The sequence below is a fragment of the Octopus bimaculoides genome, chromosome 7 (genome assembly GCF_001194135.2).
Source record: "Octopus bimaculoides isolate UCB-OBI-ISO-001 chromosome 7, ASM119413v2, whole genome shotgun sequence".
Classification (NCBI taxonomy): Eukaryota; Metazoa; Mollusca; class Cephalopoda; order Octopoda; family Octopodidae; genus Octopus; species Octopus bimaculoides.
This window is the reverse complement of record NC_068987.1, coordinates 83,063,904-83,083,177: the sequence shown is the minus strand read 5'-3', so window position 1 is coordinate 83,083,177 and position 19,274 is coordinate 83,063,904. Positions and strand designations below refer to the sequence as shown.

The 19,274-nt window shown below is 36.8% G+C and overlaps 1 protein-coding gene across 1 annotated transcript in view; it reads right to left on the bottom strand.

Moving 5' to 3' along the window:
* Positions 1–19,274, bottom strand: part of LOC106870139 (telomere repeats-binding bouquet formation protein 1) — a 51,610-nt gene that overhangs the window by 30,523 nt on the left and 1,813 nt on the right. The window contains exons 2-5 of the mRNA XM_014916131.1: positions 16,809–16,919; positions 13,166–13,294; positions 6,387–6,518; positions 2,138–2,198 (exon numbers count right to left, since the gene is read on the bottom strand). Coding sequence (XP_014771617.1) covers positions 2,138–2,198; positions 6,387–6,518; positions 13,166–13,294; positions 16,809–16,919 — 433 coding nt within the window. The remainder of the gene's footprint in view (positions 1–2,137; positions 2,199–6,386; positions 6,519–13,165; positions 13,295–16,808; positions 16,920–19,274) is intronic.

Genomic DNA, 19,274 nt, shown 5'->3' with positions numbered 1-19,274 from the left:
GAGCGATGGCTAGAGAAATACTGAGCTTTGTTTTTAATAACCAGTTGATCTAGCAAGCGGGGTCTCATATCAGTGAGGGGGGCCGGTGCGCATTGATGCTGTCGAGAGGTAGACCCCGAAACGGCGCGCATTATCTCCTGATGACCCCATACACTTGCTGGCTTCCGGTATGCGGAGTCCTCAACTGGTAGCACTTGCATGTGCGAGTTGTTTACAAGACATCAAAAGGACAGAACCATGAGACAATGATCCTTGTAACTAAATGACAGCTTGATGCCATATTTAGAAAGAGTTGTGACAAGGAGAGCATCTACAAAGGGTTTGTAATTTTGAGTAGAGGATAGGCACAGGCAAAGATCTGTGAAAAGCAGGATCCTTTAGACCTTTTTTAACTATATTTCTTTCAAGAAATAAATTGCATTTTATCACTGTTTTAATGTCCACTTTTCCATGCTTGAACATACATACATCATGGTTGGCGTTTGGAAGGGCATCCAGCCAAAACTAACCTCGCCTGTGCTAGTGCCACATAAAAAGCACTGAGTCCACTCTGCAGAGTGGTTGGTGTTAGGAAGGGCATCCAGCTGTAAAACCCCTGCTAAAACAGACACAATAGCCCAGGGTAGTTTTTCTACCTGTCTGGCTCCTGTCAACTGTCCTATCCATGCATGCATGGCAGATGGACATTAAACAATGATGATGATGATGATGATGATGATGAATAGGCCGGACAAAGTTTATTGAAGCAGATTTTCTATGGCTGGATGTCATTGCTGTTGCCAACCCTTACCAGCTTTCAAGCAAGGTAATATATCTCCCCATGGACAGACGTGTTCCAGCTGAGTATCAAATGTGAATGACATTCATTTACAAGAACCATGCAATGTCAAGACAAGGAAACACAAACACTCTCACATAAATGCAGCTGTATGCTCAACCTTGATTGGACATAACTGATTCCATAGACGAAAGATAAATAGTAGATGGCATCAACTGGATTAGAAGAGGACAATATACCAGATTTCAAGTTAAAGAGAGACGATAACATGCTCATTTTGTAAAGATCAGATTCACTCTCCTTCTCCATGCCTCCATTCAATTTTTAATTCAGATTTCAGAGTTGTCTCCCTTGCCTTTTATGATCAGAATTAATGATTAAAGCTAAAGATTTCTCTCCTCACTACAAATGCCATTTTAAATTAAACTGTTTGGGCTCATTACATTAAATCTGTAACAATATGTTTTTCACGTAGAGGCCATCCCTGGTAATTTTCGTCTCAATCAATATTTTAATATAATTCTGTTTGCTTAAGCACAAGCATTCAGTCATTTTAGAAGGAGCCAAATTAAAAGCTACAGATTAAGCAACTGCCAAGATGGTCCAGACTACAATGGTAGATCTCCAAAACAGTAAATCAAAGCATTAGCTACAATAGCCCCGGACAGACTAAAGACTTGTGAATGGATTTGCTAGACAGAAACTGAAAAAAAGTCCACTGTGTATGTATGTGAATCAGTGTTTGTATGTTTGTGTCTCTTTGTCTTTACATAGTGTGATAGTTGTGAAATGATTCACTTCTAATGTAGGCACGAGGCACGAAATTTCAAGGGGGACGGGCAGTTGATTAGATTGACCCTAGTACGCAACTGGTACTTAATTTATCGACTCCGAAAGGATGAAAGTCAAAGTCGACCTCGACGGAATTTGAACTCGGAATGTAAAGATAGTTGTGAAATGATTTTCACAGTCATACATGTAGTGGCATTCATTTCCAAAATTCTGTGAAAATGTGTGGCCAAGGGAAATATTACCAATATTCTGCAAGGGAAATATTCCAATATTCTTTAACAATACGTCTGATCATGGGAAAATATTACCTTGCTTGGAAACAGGTAAACGTTGGCGACAGAAAGAGCATCCAGCTGTAGATGATCTACCTCAATAAATTCTGTCCAACCCATGCAAGCATGGAAAAGCAGACATTAAAATGATGATGATGATGATGACTGATTAAACTATTAATGAAACCAATTCTTTAACTGAAACACATTTTTAGCAGAAATATTTTGTACATTCTTTTTACAAAGTTTATTTTTCAAGTCTCCATAAAAAAAATGCAAAATGATCAAAACATACCTGAATAAGGCAAGAAGATTTTTCAAGCAAGAGGATTTTCTGCAAATCACCTGACCATAACCTAGAAAGGTACAAAAGAAACATATATTCTTTTCCAAACATAAAAAATGCATTTTATACATATCTTAAATAAAGGTTTCATCCTGTAAACACCTATCAAAACAAAATATATATTTTTAAATATATATTTTTATGTATTTAACTTACATCAACTTTATACAGTAAATATGGCATGTCAGAAAGGGAAAAAAATTCTTTGACAATTTAGGGTTTTTGAGATGTGGAAACATGTTGATATGGAATATTACAATACAATAATACTCTAACATGAAATATTACTGCTACTACACACATACCGTATGTCAAAAAAAGAAAAGGAAAACAAAAAGAAAAAAAACTGGCACAACAACTGGTCATTTGTACACAATGGAAACTAAGTAACCGACCCTATGAATCCTAGGATTGAGGCAATAATTCCCAGGGATTGATGATAACAACAATCCAACCACTAACCTGCATACATGCTGTCTCTTCACTAGCTTTTCTACCACAGTTAAAAGACCCACGTGCACTTGGAACTCATGACATCTCTACTGTGGCCCACTTAGCTGATCTATACCCTGTGTTACCCAGTTCACCATGTTTACCCACCATCCCATTAACCATTTAATCCAGTCCTTCTTCCACAGGAGGTTAGCCTTCTAGAATTTCTTCTCTGTCCATGTATTTTTCTGGCAGCCATCAATTTGCAGCTGTTCAAGAAGGACATGAACCACATCAATTTAACTGATCTCAGAAGACCTGCAAAGGCCATGAGTGTAGGATATGAGGCGTTCTGGAACAGCCATTTCGGCACCTCCAAGACTATTCGTAGAGATCAGCACAGTTCAGCTTTAACATCTCTAATTTGACATTCACTGGGAAAATGTAGATGGAGAGAGAATTTCAGGGAGTTGACATTCTGCAAAGGAAGGACCAGACGAATTGGTTAGCACAGGACTTGTGCGGTGAGACACAGTAGGAGAAATGAATGTGTCAAACAGTCCTGGTTAGAGGAGGTACCATGCGACTGTCGTGTTCAGGGGAGCAGATGGGTTTTCTAGGGTAGGAGACATTTTGGTACAACAATAGCTGTGCCATGCCGATCTGGTGTCGCTGGTTTGATGCTAACTTATTTCACATCAAATAATGTTCCTCTTGTTCTCTCCCTCCATCCATCTCTGTTTGTGTTTGTCAGCACATTTCACTTGATTTGTAAAAGGAGAAGCGAAGTACTTATGCCAATCATATTTAGTTGATAAATTCACTCTCTCTCTCTGTTTACGTGTGTGAGCATATTTTTCTTTCTGTGTATGAGAAGAGGGGAAGTGTTTATTTCAATCATGATCAATTAATGAATTGTAATGTCTTCCTCTCTTTCAATCTATACGTGTATATTTCTGCGTGTGCATGTGGGTATGTGCTTGATTCCAGTTCCAAAACAGGTAAGCATGGAAAAGCGGACATTAAAATGATGATGATGGTGGTGATGATGATTATGACGATGATTTATTTCTCCCATGCATTTAATTTCAAAAATTAAAGCTAGATATCAATATCAACCTTACAATTAGGAGAGCCTATCTCACTTAATTTACTTCACAACCATCTAGAAATGGCAGCGAGATCTCAGGTTACACTTAGTGTCTAGAAGAAAATATAAAAAAAAGGTAGTGGGATGGTACATTGGATAATGTACTTCCAGATATATTTAGCCAGCAGAAGAAAAGAACAGATGGGAGTGTCATGGTTGGGCTGTTTATGATCATAGCTCTGCTCAATCAAGGCTGGGCTGGAGTTAAAGAACATCATTAACAAACTGACCAATTTTATCTGGGTATCTGCAGGCCAGAATTTAACCAACTAGCTTACTCTCTGAATTTGTGCTCAATTATTTTCTTATGATATTATCTCCTGTCTTGAAGATAGAGAAGGAAACCAAGAGATGTTGTTAACTTGTTATCAGCAAGAAAACGTTAAGACAATACAAGCAAAATTGAACGAGTGATGATTCATCTAGATTGATGATTTGGTTTTATTGATCTTTTGTTGAAATTCAAGCATCTTCTTAAAATTTTTAAATTGAAACATTTCTGGTAATTATGGACAGTCTGATTCCTATCTTGGCAAAATGCCTAACAGCTTATCAGAAACAGAGAAATACATTTTTGCCTTTCTTTCATCTATTGTTCATTCACATCAGAAGATAATGTAAAGAGCTCTTTTGATCTGGTTGCTATATATTCTTTAATTCTTACAGTGGTTTTAGTCACTGGACTGCAGCCATTCTGGGGCACTGCCTCCAAAGGTTTACACAGATATATCAACTCCAGTACTTATTTTAGTCTGGTACCTACTTTAACAATCTCTAATTGTTGGGCCACTAAGTTATGGAACATAAAGGAACACAAAATAAAAAAGAAAAAACATCAGGCTGGACCAGTGTGTTTGTATGTGTGTGTGTGTGTGTGTGTGTGTAGCACCATTCAAGCATGATCGTTGCCAGCATCACCTTACAAGCACACGAAAAATAACATTCGAGCGTGGTTGTTGCCAGTGCTGCCAGACTAGCTCCCGTGCAGGTAGCACATAAAAAACACCTTTTGAGCGTGGTTGTTGCCAGTTTCACCTGACTGGCCCTCATGCTGGTGGCATGTAAAAGCACCCACTACACTCTCAGAGTGGTTGGCGTTAGGAAGGGCATCCAACTGTAGAAACTTTGCCAGATCAGATTGGAGCCTGGTGTAGCCATCTGGTTCACCAGTCCTCAGTCAAACCGTCCAACCCATGCCAGCATGGAAAGTAGACATTAAACAGCAATGATAATGATGATGATATATAATAACTGTAATTATATAATATATGCTCCATTTAAAGTGACTATATCTAAATAATTGAGTGAAAAAAGATGGGCTGAACCGCCGAACCACTGGGAATTGAACATGACATCAATGCTTACACTGCTCTGTACGCATCCAATCCAGCAAATCCAGGGACAGAAATAAGCTAAAAATTAAAAGGGCTAAAAATTATGTTCATCTCCAAGATGCTCTCCATGTCCTAGTGGCAACAGTCACTTTATTCCAAAAATTCCTCTCATACCTACAAATGTTCCATTTAAGTTGCTTCAGTTTCCAGTCAAACTAAGTTTTGATATTTCAATTAACAAATCTCAGGGTCAATCCCTCAAGGTAGTTGGACTTGATCCTTCTACTACATGCTTCTCCCACGGCCAACTCTATGTTGCTTGCTTGCAACTTAGAAGCAATAATAATTTATTCATTTCGACACCAACAAAAAATTACACAATCAATATTGTTTACCCTGAGGTGCTTCAACATTGACAGATTTTCAGTTTGAAATTCTATTAGCATTACAATCTGGATATTTTTTTAATAAAATATAGATATTTTGAAATAATTATGAGAATATATCTTTATATTTATTTTTTACTAATCTGAATAAGAACAGCAGTAACCCAGGTAACACTGGGTCATTCAGCTAGTATATATATATATATATATATATATATATATATATATATAGATATGATAGTAAATGGGCAAATTGAGTAAGTAGCGCCAATGTGGAAAGGCAAAGAGCTGCAGTACTTTATTAATAACATTATTATTATTATTATTATTATTATTATTATTATTATTATTACAGAGAAGTAGGATATGTAATAAGATACAGATTGACTTTGTTTATTGAACAGTAATTCAAAAGTATGTTTGTCTGTCCTTCTCAGGTTCAGAAATAAGACAAGAATAACAAAGACAAATATATTTGTAAGCTGTATATATCATCATCATCATCAGCATTTAATGTTTGTTTTCCATGCTGGTTTGAATTGGATGGTTTAACAGGAGCTGGCAAGACTGGGAGCCGTAACTGGCTCCATTGTATTGTTTTGGCATGGTTTTTACAGCAGGATGCCCATCTTAATGCCAACCACTTTATAGAGTGTACTTGTGTTTTTACATAACACTAGCACCAGTACTTTTTAGGTGGCGCTATCACTGACAAGGTCAACAAGTACTGTGCAAGGCAAGGAAGACAAAAACTTCTCAACTGAAAGTGGGGAATAGTATTACAGGGGGTGAGGTGGAATTCATTTAAAAATTGAGCAATAATTAATGTTTTGATGGAGAATGAAATGACTTTAGAAGACTCTAATAATGATTGAAGTGAGAAATAATCTACTTACTGTTGTTATTTGTTATGCAGGAGATGAAGTATGTCGCTGTATGATGTAAGTTATTTGCATGTATGTCAGATGACAGTATTTTGCTTAAATGTTCAAAGACAATAGATGTGGTCATGAATTTTTGGGAAGCAACTGCAAAATAAATAAATAAGTGAAAATGAATACATTAAAATAAATAAATGTCACGGTATAAGAGAGCAGCACAGTTATTCTGGAAGTAGATTTAATAATTTGGAATAAACATAATACAAAAAAGGTAATCCCTTTCAGTCATAAACCAAAATAAACATATATTTGCATAGAATACTGTATTTTAATGTATATAAGGAACTCTTTTTTGTCAAAAATTAGGTTACTTTTTAATTTTTTATTTGTTTCTGTCATTTGACTGTGGCCAGGCTGGAGCACTGCTTTTAGTCAAACGAATCAACCCCCAGGACTTATTCTTTGTGAGCCTAGTACTTATTCTATCAGTCTCTTTTGCTGAACTGATAAGTTATGGGGACATAAACACACCAACATCGGTTGTCTAGTGATGGTGGAGGGGACAAACACAGACACAAGTACATTATATATATATATATATATATATGGAAACTGTAGTTGTGATATAAAATAACTTTAGCATTTCTGCTGTGAAATCAAGCAAGGATACACTTGTTAACCATTTACTAATTTTAATCATTGCCTTAGAAGCCCCATCCTCTAAGACAATGGTTCTCAACCAGGATCCATATAAGATTTTTAGGGGTCTGCACAAGCAAAATAGTGAATTGGGGATCTACAGTATTTTAAAAGTCCATTAAAAAAGTTTGCTTTCGACATAGTTATTGCAAGACACAACTAGGTTTCTTTCTTCATGAAAAACAAAATAGGAATTTTGAAAGAAGTATCTGTAAAACTAGTTTTTAAAGCTGTTCTCTGTTTCATAGATGAAGAATTCTGTTCATTATTTACATTGGACGGATATGTGCCCTCCTCTTGTTTGTAACCACAATGTTTCGGCTGATTTACTCTCCAGCCTTCATCAGGTGTACTGGTAGAATTTTGAACCCAACCCTGGTTTCTCGTTCCTAAGGTATTTTGTTGCTGGTGTTATCATTATTATTATTATTATTATTTATTTATTTATTCATTCAAGGTACTGCCTGGAATTGAACTCGCAATCTTGGAGTTAGTAGCCCGTGCTCTTAATCATTACGCTATATGCCCGTGGCCAATTATAGATCTATAATTGCCCACAGGCATATAACGTAATGGTTAACAGCACGGGCTACTAACCCCAAGATTGTGAGTTCAATTCCAGGCAGTACCTTGAATAAATAATACCATACATCAGCAAAAAAAAAAGTACCTTAGGAATGAGAACCCAGGGCTGGGTTAAAAATTCTACCAGGACACCTGATGAAGGCTGGAGAGCAAACCAGCCGAAATGTTGAGGTAACAACAAACAATATGAGGACACATATCTGTCCAATGTAAATAATGTAGTTTTTAATGCATCGAATGGAAACAGGATTCCACCAGAGTAGAATAGTAAAGAAAGGGGTCCCTAGGTAAAACAAAATGGTTGAGAACCACTGATCTAGAAGATTACTGATTACAATATTTGATGATCTGTGTGAGTACAATTAAGAATTATCATACATTCAATTCTCACTGTCATTCTATTTTCTCTATTTCGTTTAAATTAAACTGAGTCTGATAGCTTTATAGTTATTTATCTTTGTAAAGGTCTCATCAAATTGACCATATTGATAAAATATTTTAAGCTGTAATCTAAGAAGGTTTGATTTAAATCAAAGCTCTTCTCTATCTTGAAATTTCTCCTACATTCCTATTATCTTTAATGCTGAATATCCCCAAGAACTACGTTAAGGGTACACGTGTCTGTGGAGTGCTCAGCCACTTGCACGTTAATTTCATGAGCAGGCTGTTCCATTGATCAGATCAACTGGAACCCTTGTCGTCGTAACTGACAGAATGCTACAATCATTTATCATCAATTTTCCATACTGGCATTGGTTAAATTTCCCATCACTGAAATTTCAAGTAATTATTTGCATTTACTTGAAACCTTGGAATAAATGAATCCAGAATAAATGAATCCCAATTTGGGTTTAGAATTTCTTGATAAATTTAACTTAATTACTCGTCAATTTGCTATTAAGTAACAAATGGATTTTGAATTCATTCCAAAGAACTTAAACTAGGAATAGAGAACTAAATTTATGTCTATTTGGAATACCTCGACACTCAAATTTTGCAAGAAATCTTAGACTTTTATTTAATCTAATATATTTCCAGGACAAAGTTTATTAGAAGTAAAATGAAATCTCCTCTATACTAAGGAAAAAATGCTAATTTTGTCGTTGCTCACAGTGCTACTTGGATAGTGGGGCATCTCAATCAGTTGGTGACCCCCTTAACCCTATATAAACTGTTATTGCATAACATAATTTGTACCTACACATACACAGATGATGTGTTGGAGCAGCTGTAATCTGATGAACTGAATCCCGATCATCATTTAACGTCCATTTTCCATGCTGGCATGAGTTGGTCGGTTTGACAGGAACTGCCCAGGTTCCATTCCCGCTTTGGCATGGTTTCTACGGCTGAATGCCTTTCCTAATGCCAACCACATTACAGAATAGACAGGGTAAATATTTCCTGCAGACAAATAGTGGGTTAAAATGCAATGCCAAAGCTGACAGGCAGGATTTGAACTTGGTCATTAATCAACAAAATTAATTACTACTCAGCATGTTACCATCTATTTGTTCCATCACAATAAATAGCATTAAGATAATAGTAATAATAATGGCTTCAAATTTTGGCACAAGGCCAGCAATTTTAGGGAAGTGGTGGGGAGGAGATTAGTTGCATGATTATATATTTTATGGTTTAAGTTTGCATGTTTCCGAAATAATTAAGGATTGAATTTAAACAAAGTTTCATATTATACATTTGAAAGGATTAATGAAGTTCATTGATTAGTCATCATCAGTTGTGGTCATGCAACATGTTGCAAGAAGCAAATCAATTCTGTAAATGATTCCCCAATGCAGTATAGCAAGCAAGCAAGCTTGCTAGTCTATTGACTAGTATGATTTCTTTCTGTAGATATTTTACTAGAAGGCTTAGTGACTGTTTCATCTCCCATCTCTTATTGTGAAATGCATGAATATCATTTGCCATATAATAAAATTTATGATAGTTAAAACCCATGAGCTGTGATAACTATAGGGTCTGACATTTCAGGTCTTGTCCGTCATCTGAGGGTGACAAAAGGAAGAAAGAAAGTGGTGTTTTTACTTGTAGTAGCATCATGGAAGAGAACATTATTAATCATAGCCTACAAATCCAGGAATAAGGCACCTGAAGACCATGATCACAACCTTATCCCTCATTTCTTAGCATAAACCTGCCCCCAATTGCCTTGGGCTGCATGGTGACCTCACTAGTGCCAGTGGCATGAAAAAGCACCCAGTAGTTGGTGTTAAGAAGGACATCCAACTGTAGAAACCCTGCCAATGTAGACACTGTTAAACAATGCAGTCTTTGGACCCATCAAATCCTGTAAAATTGTCCGACCCATGCCAGCATAGAACATGTATGTTAAATGATAATGATGTGTAAATCTATATACTAAAAAAAGATGTTCATTTCTAGAGGTGAAATTATAATCCTATAAGTAAATATCTATCTTGTCTCTTGTATTAAGACTTTTAAATATTTTATTATCTTACTATTCTGCCTCCAGGGAGGCAATTATAACTTGTTAGATTTTCTCTGGAACTTCACATTAGAAAAAAAAAAAACAAGTGCTATTAAGGAAAGAAAAATTTAGACATCTGATCAATGGCAGCAGTGAAGGAAGTAATGTCCTGATAGTTTCTTTCGTAAAATCTGAAATCAATATTTGTTAAGTAGAACATTTTTTACAAAAATTTATTACTTTATTTCATAGACTTTTATTAGATATGATTTTTTTATTAGCGATAATATTTCAGTTCGGAAAAACTAGGAAATTTTTGATTGACATAAATAAGATATCTTTCTAAAATATTATTTTTATTAAGATGATATGCCATTACTAATCATTTTTAATTCAGCTCTTGTTTGGGTAATTTCCTGTTGGCACCAGGTCTATCTATTTATTTATCTCTTTATCTATTGTAAATACTGTCTCTTTGATTTTATATAATATTTATTTATTTATTCATTGTAAATCAGCTAAAGTGAAAGCAGCCTGTCAAGGAGAGATGTAACTTTTTATGTAAAACAATACAGGGTGAGAAAAGTTTTCATCCTGTAAAACAGCCTTTCTTGTCTATTCTTTTTATGGTCCACAGTACACAGGCCTTTGAATCATAAAATCCATCATCATCATTTAATGTCCGTTTTCCATGCTGGCATGGGTTGGATGGTTTGACAGGAGCTGGCCAGCTGGAGAACTGCTGCACCAGGTTCCACTCGTCTGGTTTGGCATGTTTTCTAAAGCAGGATCCCCTTCCTCACACCAACCACTTTGCAGGATGTACTGAATGCTTTTTACGAGGCACCAGCACCAGTGCTTTATATGTGGAACCAGCATGGGGGCTTTATATGTGGGACCAGCACAAGTGCTTCTTATGTGACAACATGACAATGAAATTAAAGTTAAATTTATTTCACTTCTCAAATTAAAAATAAAAATTGTTTCTGAAATTTTCTCTAGAATTAGATATTTTTTGAAAGCTATGTAACAATGCAACCTTGAGTCTTTACTGTTTCTAATTCAAAATACCTGAAATAATAGGTGCAGGAGTGGCTGTGTGGTAAGTAGCTTGCTTAGCAGCCACATGCTTCTGGGTTCAGTTCCACTGCGTGGCATCTTAGGCAAGTGTCGTTTACTATAGTCTCGGGCTGACCAAAGCCTTGTGAGTGGATTTGGTAGATGGAAACTGAAAGAAGCTGGTCGTATATATATATATATATATATATATATGTGTGTGTGTGTGTGTGTGTGTCAGTGTGTGTGTGTATGTTTGTGTGTCTGTGTTTGTCCCCCTCGCATTGCTTGACAGCCGATGCTGGTGTGTTTACGCCCCCGTCACCTAGCAGTTTGGCAAAAGAGACCGACAGAATAAGTACTAGGCTTACAAAGAATAAGTCCTGGGGTCGATTTGCTCGACTAAAGGCGGTGCTCCAGCATGGCCGCAGTCAAATGACTGAAAAGTGTAAAAGAGTAAAGAGAGAGTAATGTTTGGATTTAGAAATAACATGACTTTGAAACAGTTTCAAGTTATTTAACAGCCATACTCAGCTCTCGTCAGGGTTTACTGACTGCACTGGCTATGTGGATACATTTCACTTTTAATCTGTAAGTTCATTGTTTTTAAGCACAAAATTAACACATCCACAATGTTATTAATTGGTATTTTAGTGTGGTTATGGAAACTTAGCCCTTTTTCTACTTTGATCATGACAAATTGGACTTTTCACTGTTGTGATGCAAATTTTTTACGATGCACCAATCATTGGACTTACCGTAAATATGCTCACCACATCAAATGCAGTATTTGGGCATTCTTGGTTATGATCTTTATAAAAGGTTTCATATATATATATTTCTATTTCTCTTTAAATATAACTGACAAGAACATATAGCAGTTTGTGGCAGACAACTAATAAAAGCAATAAAATAATCAAAACACATTTAAATGAAAAAAACGCATTGGAGGGGTGATGCACACCTTGCACACACAGAAGGATAAAATAAAATTTAATTTAATAAATATATTTTCAGACAAATTCATATTTCAACAAAATGACATCAAAAGTTTTGATTCACACGTCTGCCAGTTTTGAAGATAATCAAATCAAAATTTAATGAGTTTGAGCCACTCACGCAATGAGTATTTCTTTCAAATTTGGTGAAAATCTGTTAAGCCAATTTCCAGTAATTTTGCAAACACACAGACAAAGATGAGCGACTACAACACCCTGCTTTTGCTTACGTGTGCTGAGTAAAAAAGATTTTCTCTTCATATTACAATTATGGTTTTCTGTGAAAGAACTTTTCATCCAACAGGCATTCTAGCAAAATTCATTCTTAATCTTTTTCTTGAAATATTATATTCAGGAATAAGTTATCCAGTATATTCAAACATTATAAAGGCACGTAGCTTAATGGCTAGGATATTTAGCTCATGATTGTAAGGTTGGGAGTTCGATATCCAGCAACATATTTTGTACCTTGAGCAAGACACTTCCTTTCACACTGCTCCAGTCCACTCAACGGGCAGAACTGAGTAGTACCTGTATTTCAAAGGACCAACCTTGTCACATTGTGTCTTATTGAATCTTCCAGAGAACTACATTAAGGGTACATGTGTCTGTGAAGTGCTAAGCCACTTGCATGCTAATTTCATGAGCAGGTTGTTCTGTTGATTGGATCAACTGGGACACTCATTATCGTAACCAACGGAGTGCCAGTATAAAGACAGAAGGGTGAAGCTTGAAGGCGATATGGCTGCTATTTTTAGAAGGTCAAGTAAACATGTAGGTGGTTTATTTGAATAACAAAACAGAAATTCTCTGACTGGCTAACCTATGTTAATACATATTTTCTCTGTAACATTTCTTACTGAACCATCATGTATATAGTTTTCTGTTGAGCACTAAAATATATTTCTATGAACAGATTAATATGAAACAATATACTCTTACAATTTTTTTTTGTTCAATATCATCACCAAATCTCAAACAAGAAATATAGAAATATAACTTACCATTTTGATCTATTGCACAAGCCAAGCAGAACATTGTAGCCTCTTTTATTTGAGAGTTGCTGTTTGAAGTGAATATATTCAATATAAACTTTAAACAACCATTTTCTCTCAGATAGTCTTGAACAAAAGCTTTCAGAATAGAGAAAGAAAAAAAATATTTACTATAAATTACTTCTGTTTATAATCAGAAATAATACATCAATTTAACAAAGCTCATTCAGTTTATCGACCTAACTTTCCATAGCTTTTCAGCATTTGATATATTTGTTTATGTTTGGCGACTTGTTACCACTGGGGGTTATCAGTTTATTGAATTTAATATAAAATATAAAGATTGTTAGGTTACTTACTAAATCCACAACTCTTGAATTTACTGAGTTTCAAATCTTTCTTTATTAACAGCAATTTGGTGGGTAAAAGGAGGGAAATTATACTTGAAATAATTTAGACAATTCTTTAGTTAACATGGACAAAGCATTTTGGGGGATGGCTGTGTGGTTAAGAGACTCCCTTTGCAAGCATGTTGTTTTGGGTTCAGTCCTACTGTGCAACACCTTCAGCAAGTGTCTTCTACTATAGCCCAGGACCAATAAATGCTTTGTGAGTGGATTTGATTAATGGAAACTATGTGGAATCCTGCCGTGCATGTGTGCGTGTGTGTGTGTTTTGTGTTTGTTCCCCTCACACACACTGCTTGATAGCTGGTATTGGTTTGTTTATATCCCCATAGCAGTTCAGCGAAAGAAACTGATAGAATAAGTACCAGTCGTAGAACATACTGGGATTGGTATGTTCACCAAAACCATTCAAGGCAGTGCCCCAGCATGGCAGCAGTCCAATGACTAAAGCAAAGGGCAAAAAAACAAGAAGATATATCACAGCCCTCTAGCATTTGAAAACAAATATTGACTCATCCCATAAATAATGCAGTTTTTTATACTTTTATTTTTCAAAATTAAGATAAACAAAGTTCTTTTTTAATCTAAAATAAACTCTCCTTCATTTTCTTCAATCCTCTTATATCAATCTGGTAGACTAGCAAAGGCTCCTTTTCCAAAATTCACTTGTCCGTGACAAAAAGTACTCCTCCAGTACTGTTCTGACCTTGTCTACAGAATTCATATTTTTCCCATCCAAATGATTTTGAAAACTGCAGAAGAAATGATAATCAGATGGGGCAATGTCCAGTGAATATGGTGGGTGGGGCATCGTTTCCCATTTAAACTGCTCCAGCCTTTGGAATGTTATCCTCGCTGTATGTGGCCAAGCTTTATCCTGATGGAAGAACACCTTTCATTTTGAAACCAAAGATGGTTGTTTTTCTTCTAGTGCTGACTTGAATAATTGGTTGAATGACCAAATCCAAGCTTCTCTGCTAGTTCCTCAACAGCTACGGTGGGATTTTGTTCCACCAGGGTTTGCAGGACGTCCTTGTCGAGCTCTACAGATCTTCAGGATGAGGCTAGTCTTTTAGGCTGTAGTTTACAGCTCAGAATTTCTGGAGCCACCGTTGACACTGGCTTATGCTTATTGTCCCATCCCCATATATATCGTATTAAAATTCCTGTCACTTTCCTTTGTATTGTTGCCTTTATTGGACCCATAAAGCAAAATATGCTGAATATGCTCCTTTTTCGATTCCATTATAGCATTGAAAGAATAACTGTTAAAATCAAACTGCGCTCTTCAAAACTTGCTCTAAGAATAAGCCCTCACTGCCCTGCTCACTGTATCACTTCTTTCCCGACCCCCTCTTTATACCCAGGTTCTTACCAGTCACTGCAATCCCCAACCTCACTCCTTACCCATGCCTCTTTGGCAATACCTGGCCATGAATATTATGTCCCCATACCTTGAGGGCATGTCCTGGAAATTACCACCATTTATCTCTCTCTCTTCCCTACTCTACCATCCCATCTATGCTCTGAATCCAATTCCTTGTCAGTATACCCTGGCACTTCACCATCATCTCTCTCCTGCTCTCTCTTGTTGTCTTCCACTCTCTCTCTCTCTCTCTCTTCCCACTGGCTGCGTAACCATGTGTCTCCTCTACAGCAGCACACCTGTTTCTGTCCCCCTCCCTGTTACCACTCTCTCTCTCTTCCTCCCTGACCAGGTAACTATGTACCTATAGCAAAACACCTCTTTCTACCTCTCTGTCTCACTATAACTTTTCATCATCTGACACAAGATCACCTCCTCCAATGCCCCCTCCCCTCTAAAAGGTTCTTTGTCTTGCAAGTTACTTGGTGACCCTGTCAGTGCTGGTGCCACATAAAAAGTATCCAGTTCACACTGTGAAGTGGTTGGCATTTGGAAGGGCATCCAGCTGTAAAAACCAAGACAAAACTGACCTTGCCTGTGCTGGTGCCATGTAAAAGGCACTCAGTCTATTGTACAGGGTGATTGGTGTTAGGCTGAGCATCCAGTCATAAAAACCCTGCCCAAACAGTAGCCTGATGTAGTCTTCTACCTGGCTGGCTCCTGTCAAACCATCCAACCCATGCCAGCTTGGAAGGCAGCCATTAAATGATGATGATGACGATGATTAAGTTTTTCATAAGAGCCCAGAAAAATAAAGCATCAACATCATTGTTTGATATCTGTTTTTATTGGCTGTTACAGGTTCAATAGGTCTTACAACAGGCTTGCCATATTTTAGTACAGCCATTTTGGCATTGCTTCTTTGACAATGCTGATTTGATGCTGACTTACTTGCCATCAGATGGTTTAATGTTTCACTCATTTTAATGACTTTTTATGCAAGTGAGCATATTTCACCTGAGGTGAAAGAAGAGATGGAAAGTGTTTGTGTCTACTGTGTTCAATTAATAAATTGGAAATGCCACCGTTTCTCTCTCTCTGTGTATATTTCTGAAAGTGCGTGTTCGCCTCGAGCTCCAAAAAGTGGTCACCAAAACAAGTTGTACCTTCAATAAGCTGTACCAAATTGTCTGCACCCAAACACCTGTACCCAATAATCCTTTCTACTGAAGGCACAAGGCCTTGAAATTTGGTGGGAGGGGACTAGTCGATTACATCAACCCCAGTGTTTCACGGCTACTTAATTTATCAATCCCAAAAGGATGAAAGGCAAAGTCGACTTCAGCAGAATTTGAACTCAGAACGTAGAGGCAGTTGAAATACTGCTAAGCATTTCACCCAGTGTCCTAATGATTCTGACAGCTCACCGTGTTGCACTGTGCCCAATAATCTCATTCCATTTTACAATATATTATCACTTGTCCTGTTCCATTGTCAATGGAAACAACTTTGCTTTTGTCTCATGTATTTTTCTCCATGGCTGTATGCCCTTCCTACCACCAATCACTTGATAGCATGGACTGAGTGTATTTTACCATGCCATCAGCAACAGAAAGGTTGACAACAATACTGCATCGATTTTATTCAGCTTCTGCTCTCCCAAATGGATTGCCTGAACTGCAGCTTATACAACTTTAAAAAATCCATAAAGTTACCAAATATTTACAAATTTGAATCAAATCTATTTCAAGTAAAAATATTCTTTCTTTTATAATCTAACCATTCTTATTTCAAACATGAATTAGTTTTCTAAAGCTCATTTCATATTCATAATAAAATCCAATTCCTTTTAAAACACATATAATACTATAATACTCACTGTTAGTAGCACTTAATGAAGCAATGGAAAGAAGGCTTTTCCGAAGGCATTCCTCATCATCAAGATGGTACTTAATGCATTCCACCATTAGCTGGACTTTTTTCTTTGCTTCTGTAAAACAAGTTTATAGAAATTGTATAAACTAATTTATAATTTTCAATATTTTGTCCTTTACTGTTTATCATAATCGTGCAGACCATATAGAAGAGTTAGGAACTCTTCTATGATGATGATCATCTTCTTATGGCTAAATCTGTAGTAGAATTAGAAAACAAATTCCAGGTGTGGAAGCAAAACCTAGAACCAAATGGTCTTAAAGTTAACACAGCAAAGACCATCATCATCACCATCATCATCATCATCATCATCGTTTAACATCCGCTTTCCATGCTAGCATGGGCTGGACGATTTGACTGAGGACTGGTGAACCAGATGGCTACACCAGGCTCCAATCTGATTTGGCAGAGTTTCTACAGCTGGATGCCCTTCCTAACGCCAACCACTCAGAGAGTGTATTGGGTGCTTTTACGTGTCACCGGCACGGAGGCCAGTCAGACGATACTAGCAAAGGCCACACTCAAAATGGTGTATTTACGTGCCACCTGCACAGGAGCCAGTCTAACGGCACTAGAAATGATCTCGCTCGAATGTCTTTACACATGCCACCGGTACAAGTGCCAGGAAGGCGACGCTGGGCACAGGTGCCATCACAATTTTGCTTTCGCTTGCCCCAACAGGTCTTCGCAAGCCGAGTTTAGTGTCCAATGAAGGAGACAACGTTGGCATGGGTGCCAGTCATCAAATTTAGTTCTATTTTATCAAAGTTCTAGTAAACAGGAAAACACACAGGATGCTAATTTCTTCAGAAAAACAGCCCTGTTTAATATGTAGAAAAGATGTAGGTAGAAATTCCATAAGGTCTACCTAGTACAAACTATGGACATGTAAAAGGTACAGTGTTAACCTTCAAAGGAAGGTTTACAGAGAAAGTAGACATTGTTTGTGGCAGATATGAAGTGAAATAAACATCAAGAATACATGAGAAATAGATTTTCTTGAATTCTCAGGTGAATCCTTAGAGACAGTAGATCGTTTCTGTTACTCAGGTGATTTAATTAGCAACAGAGGAGGATGTTCTGAAAGTAGAGCTGCTAAAATAAGAACTAGTTAAAGAAAGCTAAGAGAGTTATTATCATAGCTGGTAATAAATAGTCTTTCTCTCAGAGTGAAAGTCAGATTGTAGGACACCTGTGTATGAACACAATGCTACAGAGTGGTGAAATGAGGACTGTGGAATGGAAAGGATGTGAGGTAGTGAGTTTGATTCCCAGAAGGAAATGAAGCTAACATGCTCCACTTGATGTGTAATATCAGTGTGCATGAGCAACAAAGTGCAAATGGGTTGAAATAAAAATTCAGCACAACAGGCATCAGACACAGTGTACAAGAGAGAAAACTGTTCTGGAATAGGCATGTGATGCATATGGAACCTGTGGAAGAGGCAGACCCAAGAAAATGTGAGATGAAGTTATGAATACTGTTCGCAGGACATTAATCCTCACAGAGAAGCAGACTAAAGATTGAGATGACTGGTGATTCACTGTGCTCAATAAGATCTGTCAGTGGTGCATCGTATTCTTGAGTAAAGCACTTCATCTCATGTTCCTGTGCAATCACTTTGACATCTGATGTGTGGCATACAGTGCACCCATTCACACAATGTCAATTTTATGGAGAGAGTGAGGTAATGTGCAACATGAACACTATAAACAAATCATTTGTGCAGGTTATTTGATAAAAGCTGAATGCTCATGCATCGTCTTTGACAGGGGAGTCCTTCATATATCATCATCATTGCTTAATGTTTGTCTTCCATGCTGGCATTGCACATCCACTTATGTAGAAACTCTGCCAAATCAGATTGGAGCCTGGTGTAGCCTTCTGGTTCACCAGTCCTCAGTCAAATCGTCCAACCCATGTTAGCATGGAAAACGGACGTTAAACGATGATGATGATGATATATACGAATGATAAATTGAGGACTTTCACATGGTTATGTCGAAATAATACCTGATTTCTTCATAAACCCTAACACTGTCTTTGAGTGATTGCTATTATTCCAAATTCATTTATTGAGCCAGTGCGAGATAGTGGATGCATAATGGATACAAGTGGTAATTAAACATAACATATAAAAAAAAAATTACACAAATTGGGAATCAAACTATTTAGCATCTATCAGAAAACTGCCCACAGGGTGATGTTTTTGCTAGTCTCTATAAACTGTATAAAATACTTTGGGATTTCTCCTCAGATTTCAAATATTCTCTACCACAGTAGAAATGATCTCATACCTTGAATAATATGTATTAGTCAACAAAACAAATAATATTCAATTGTGATCTTTAACACCACAGTCAAATATAGACTAATATATATATATATATATATATATATATATATATA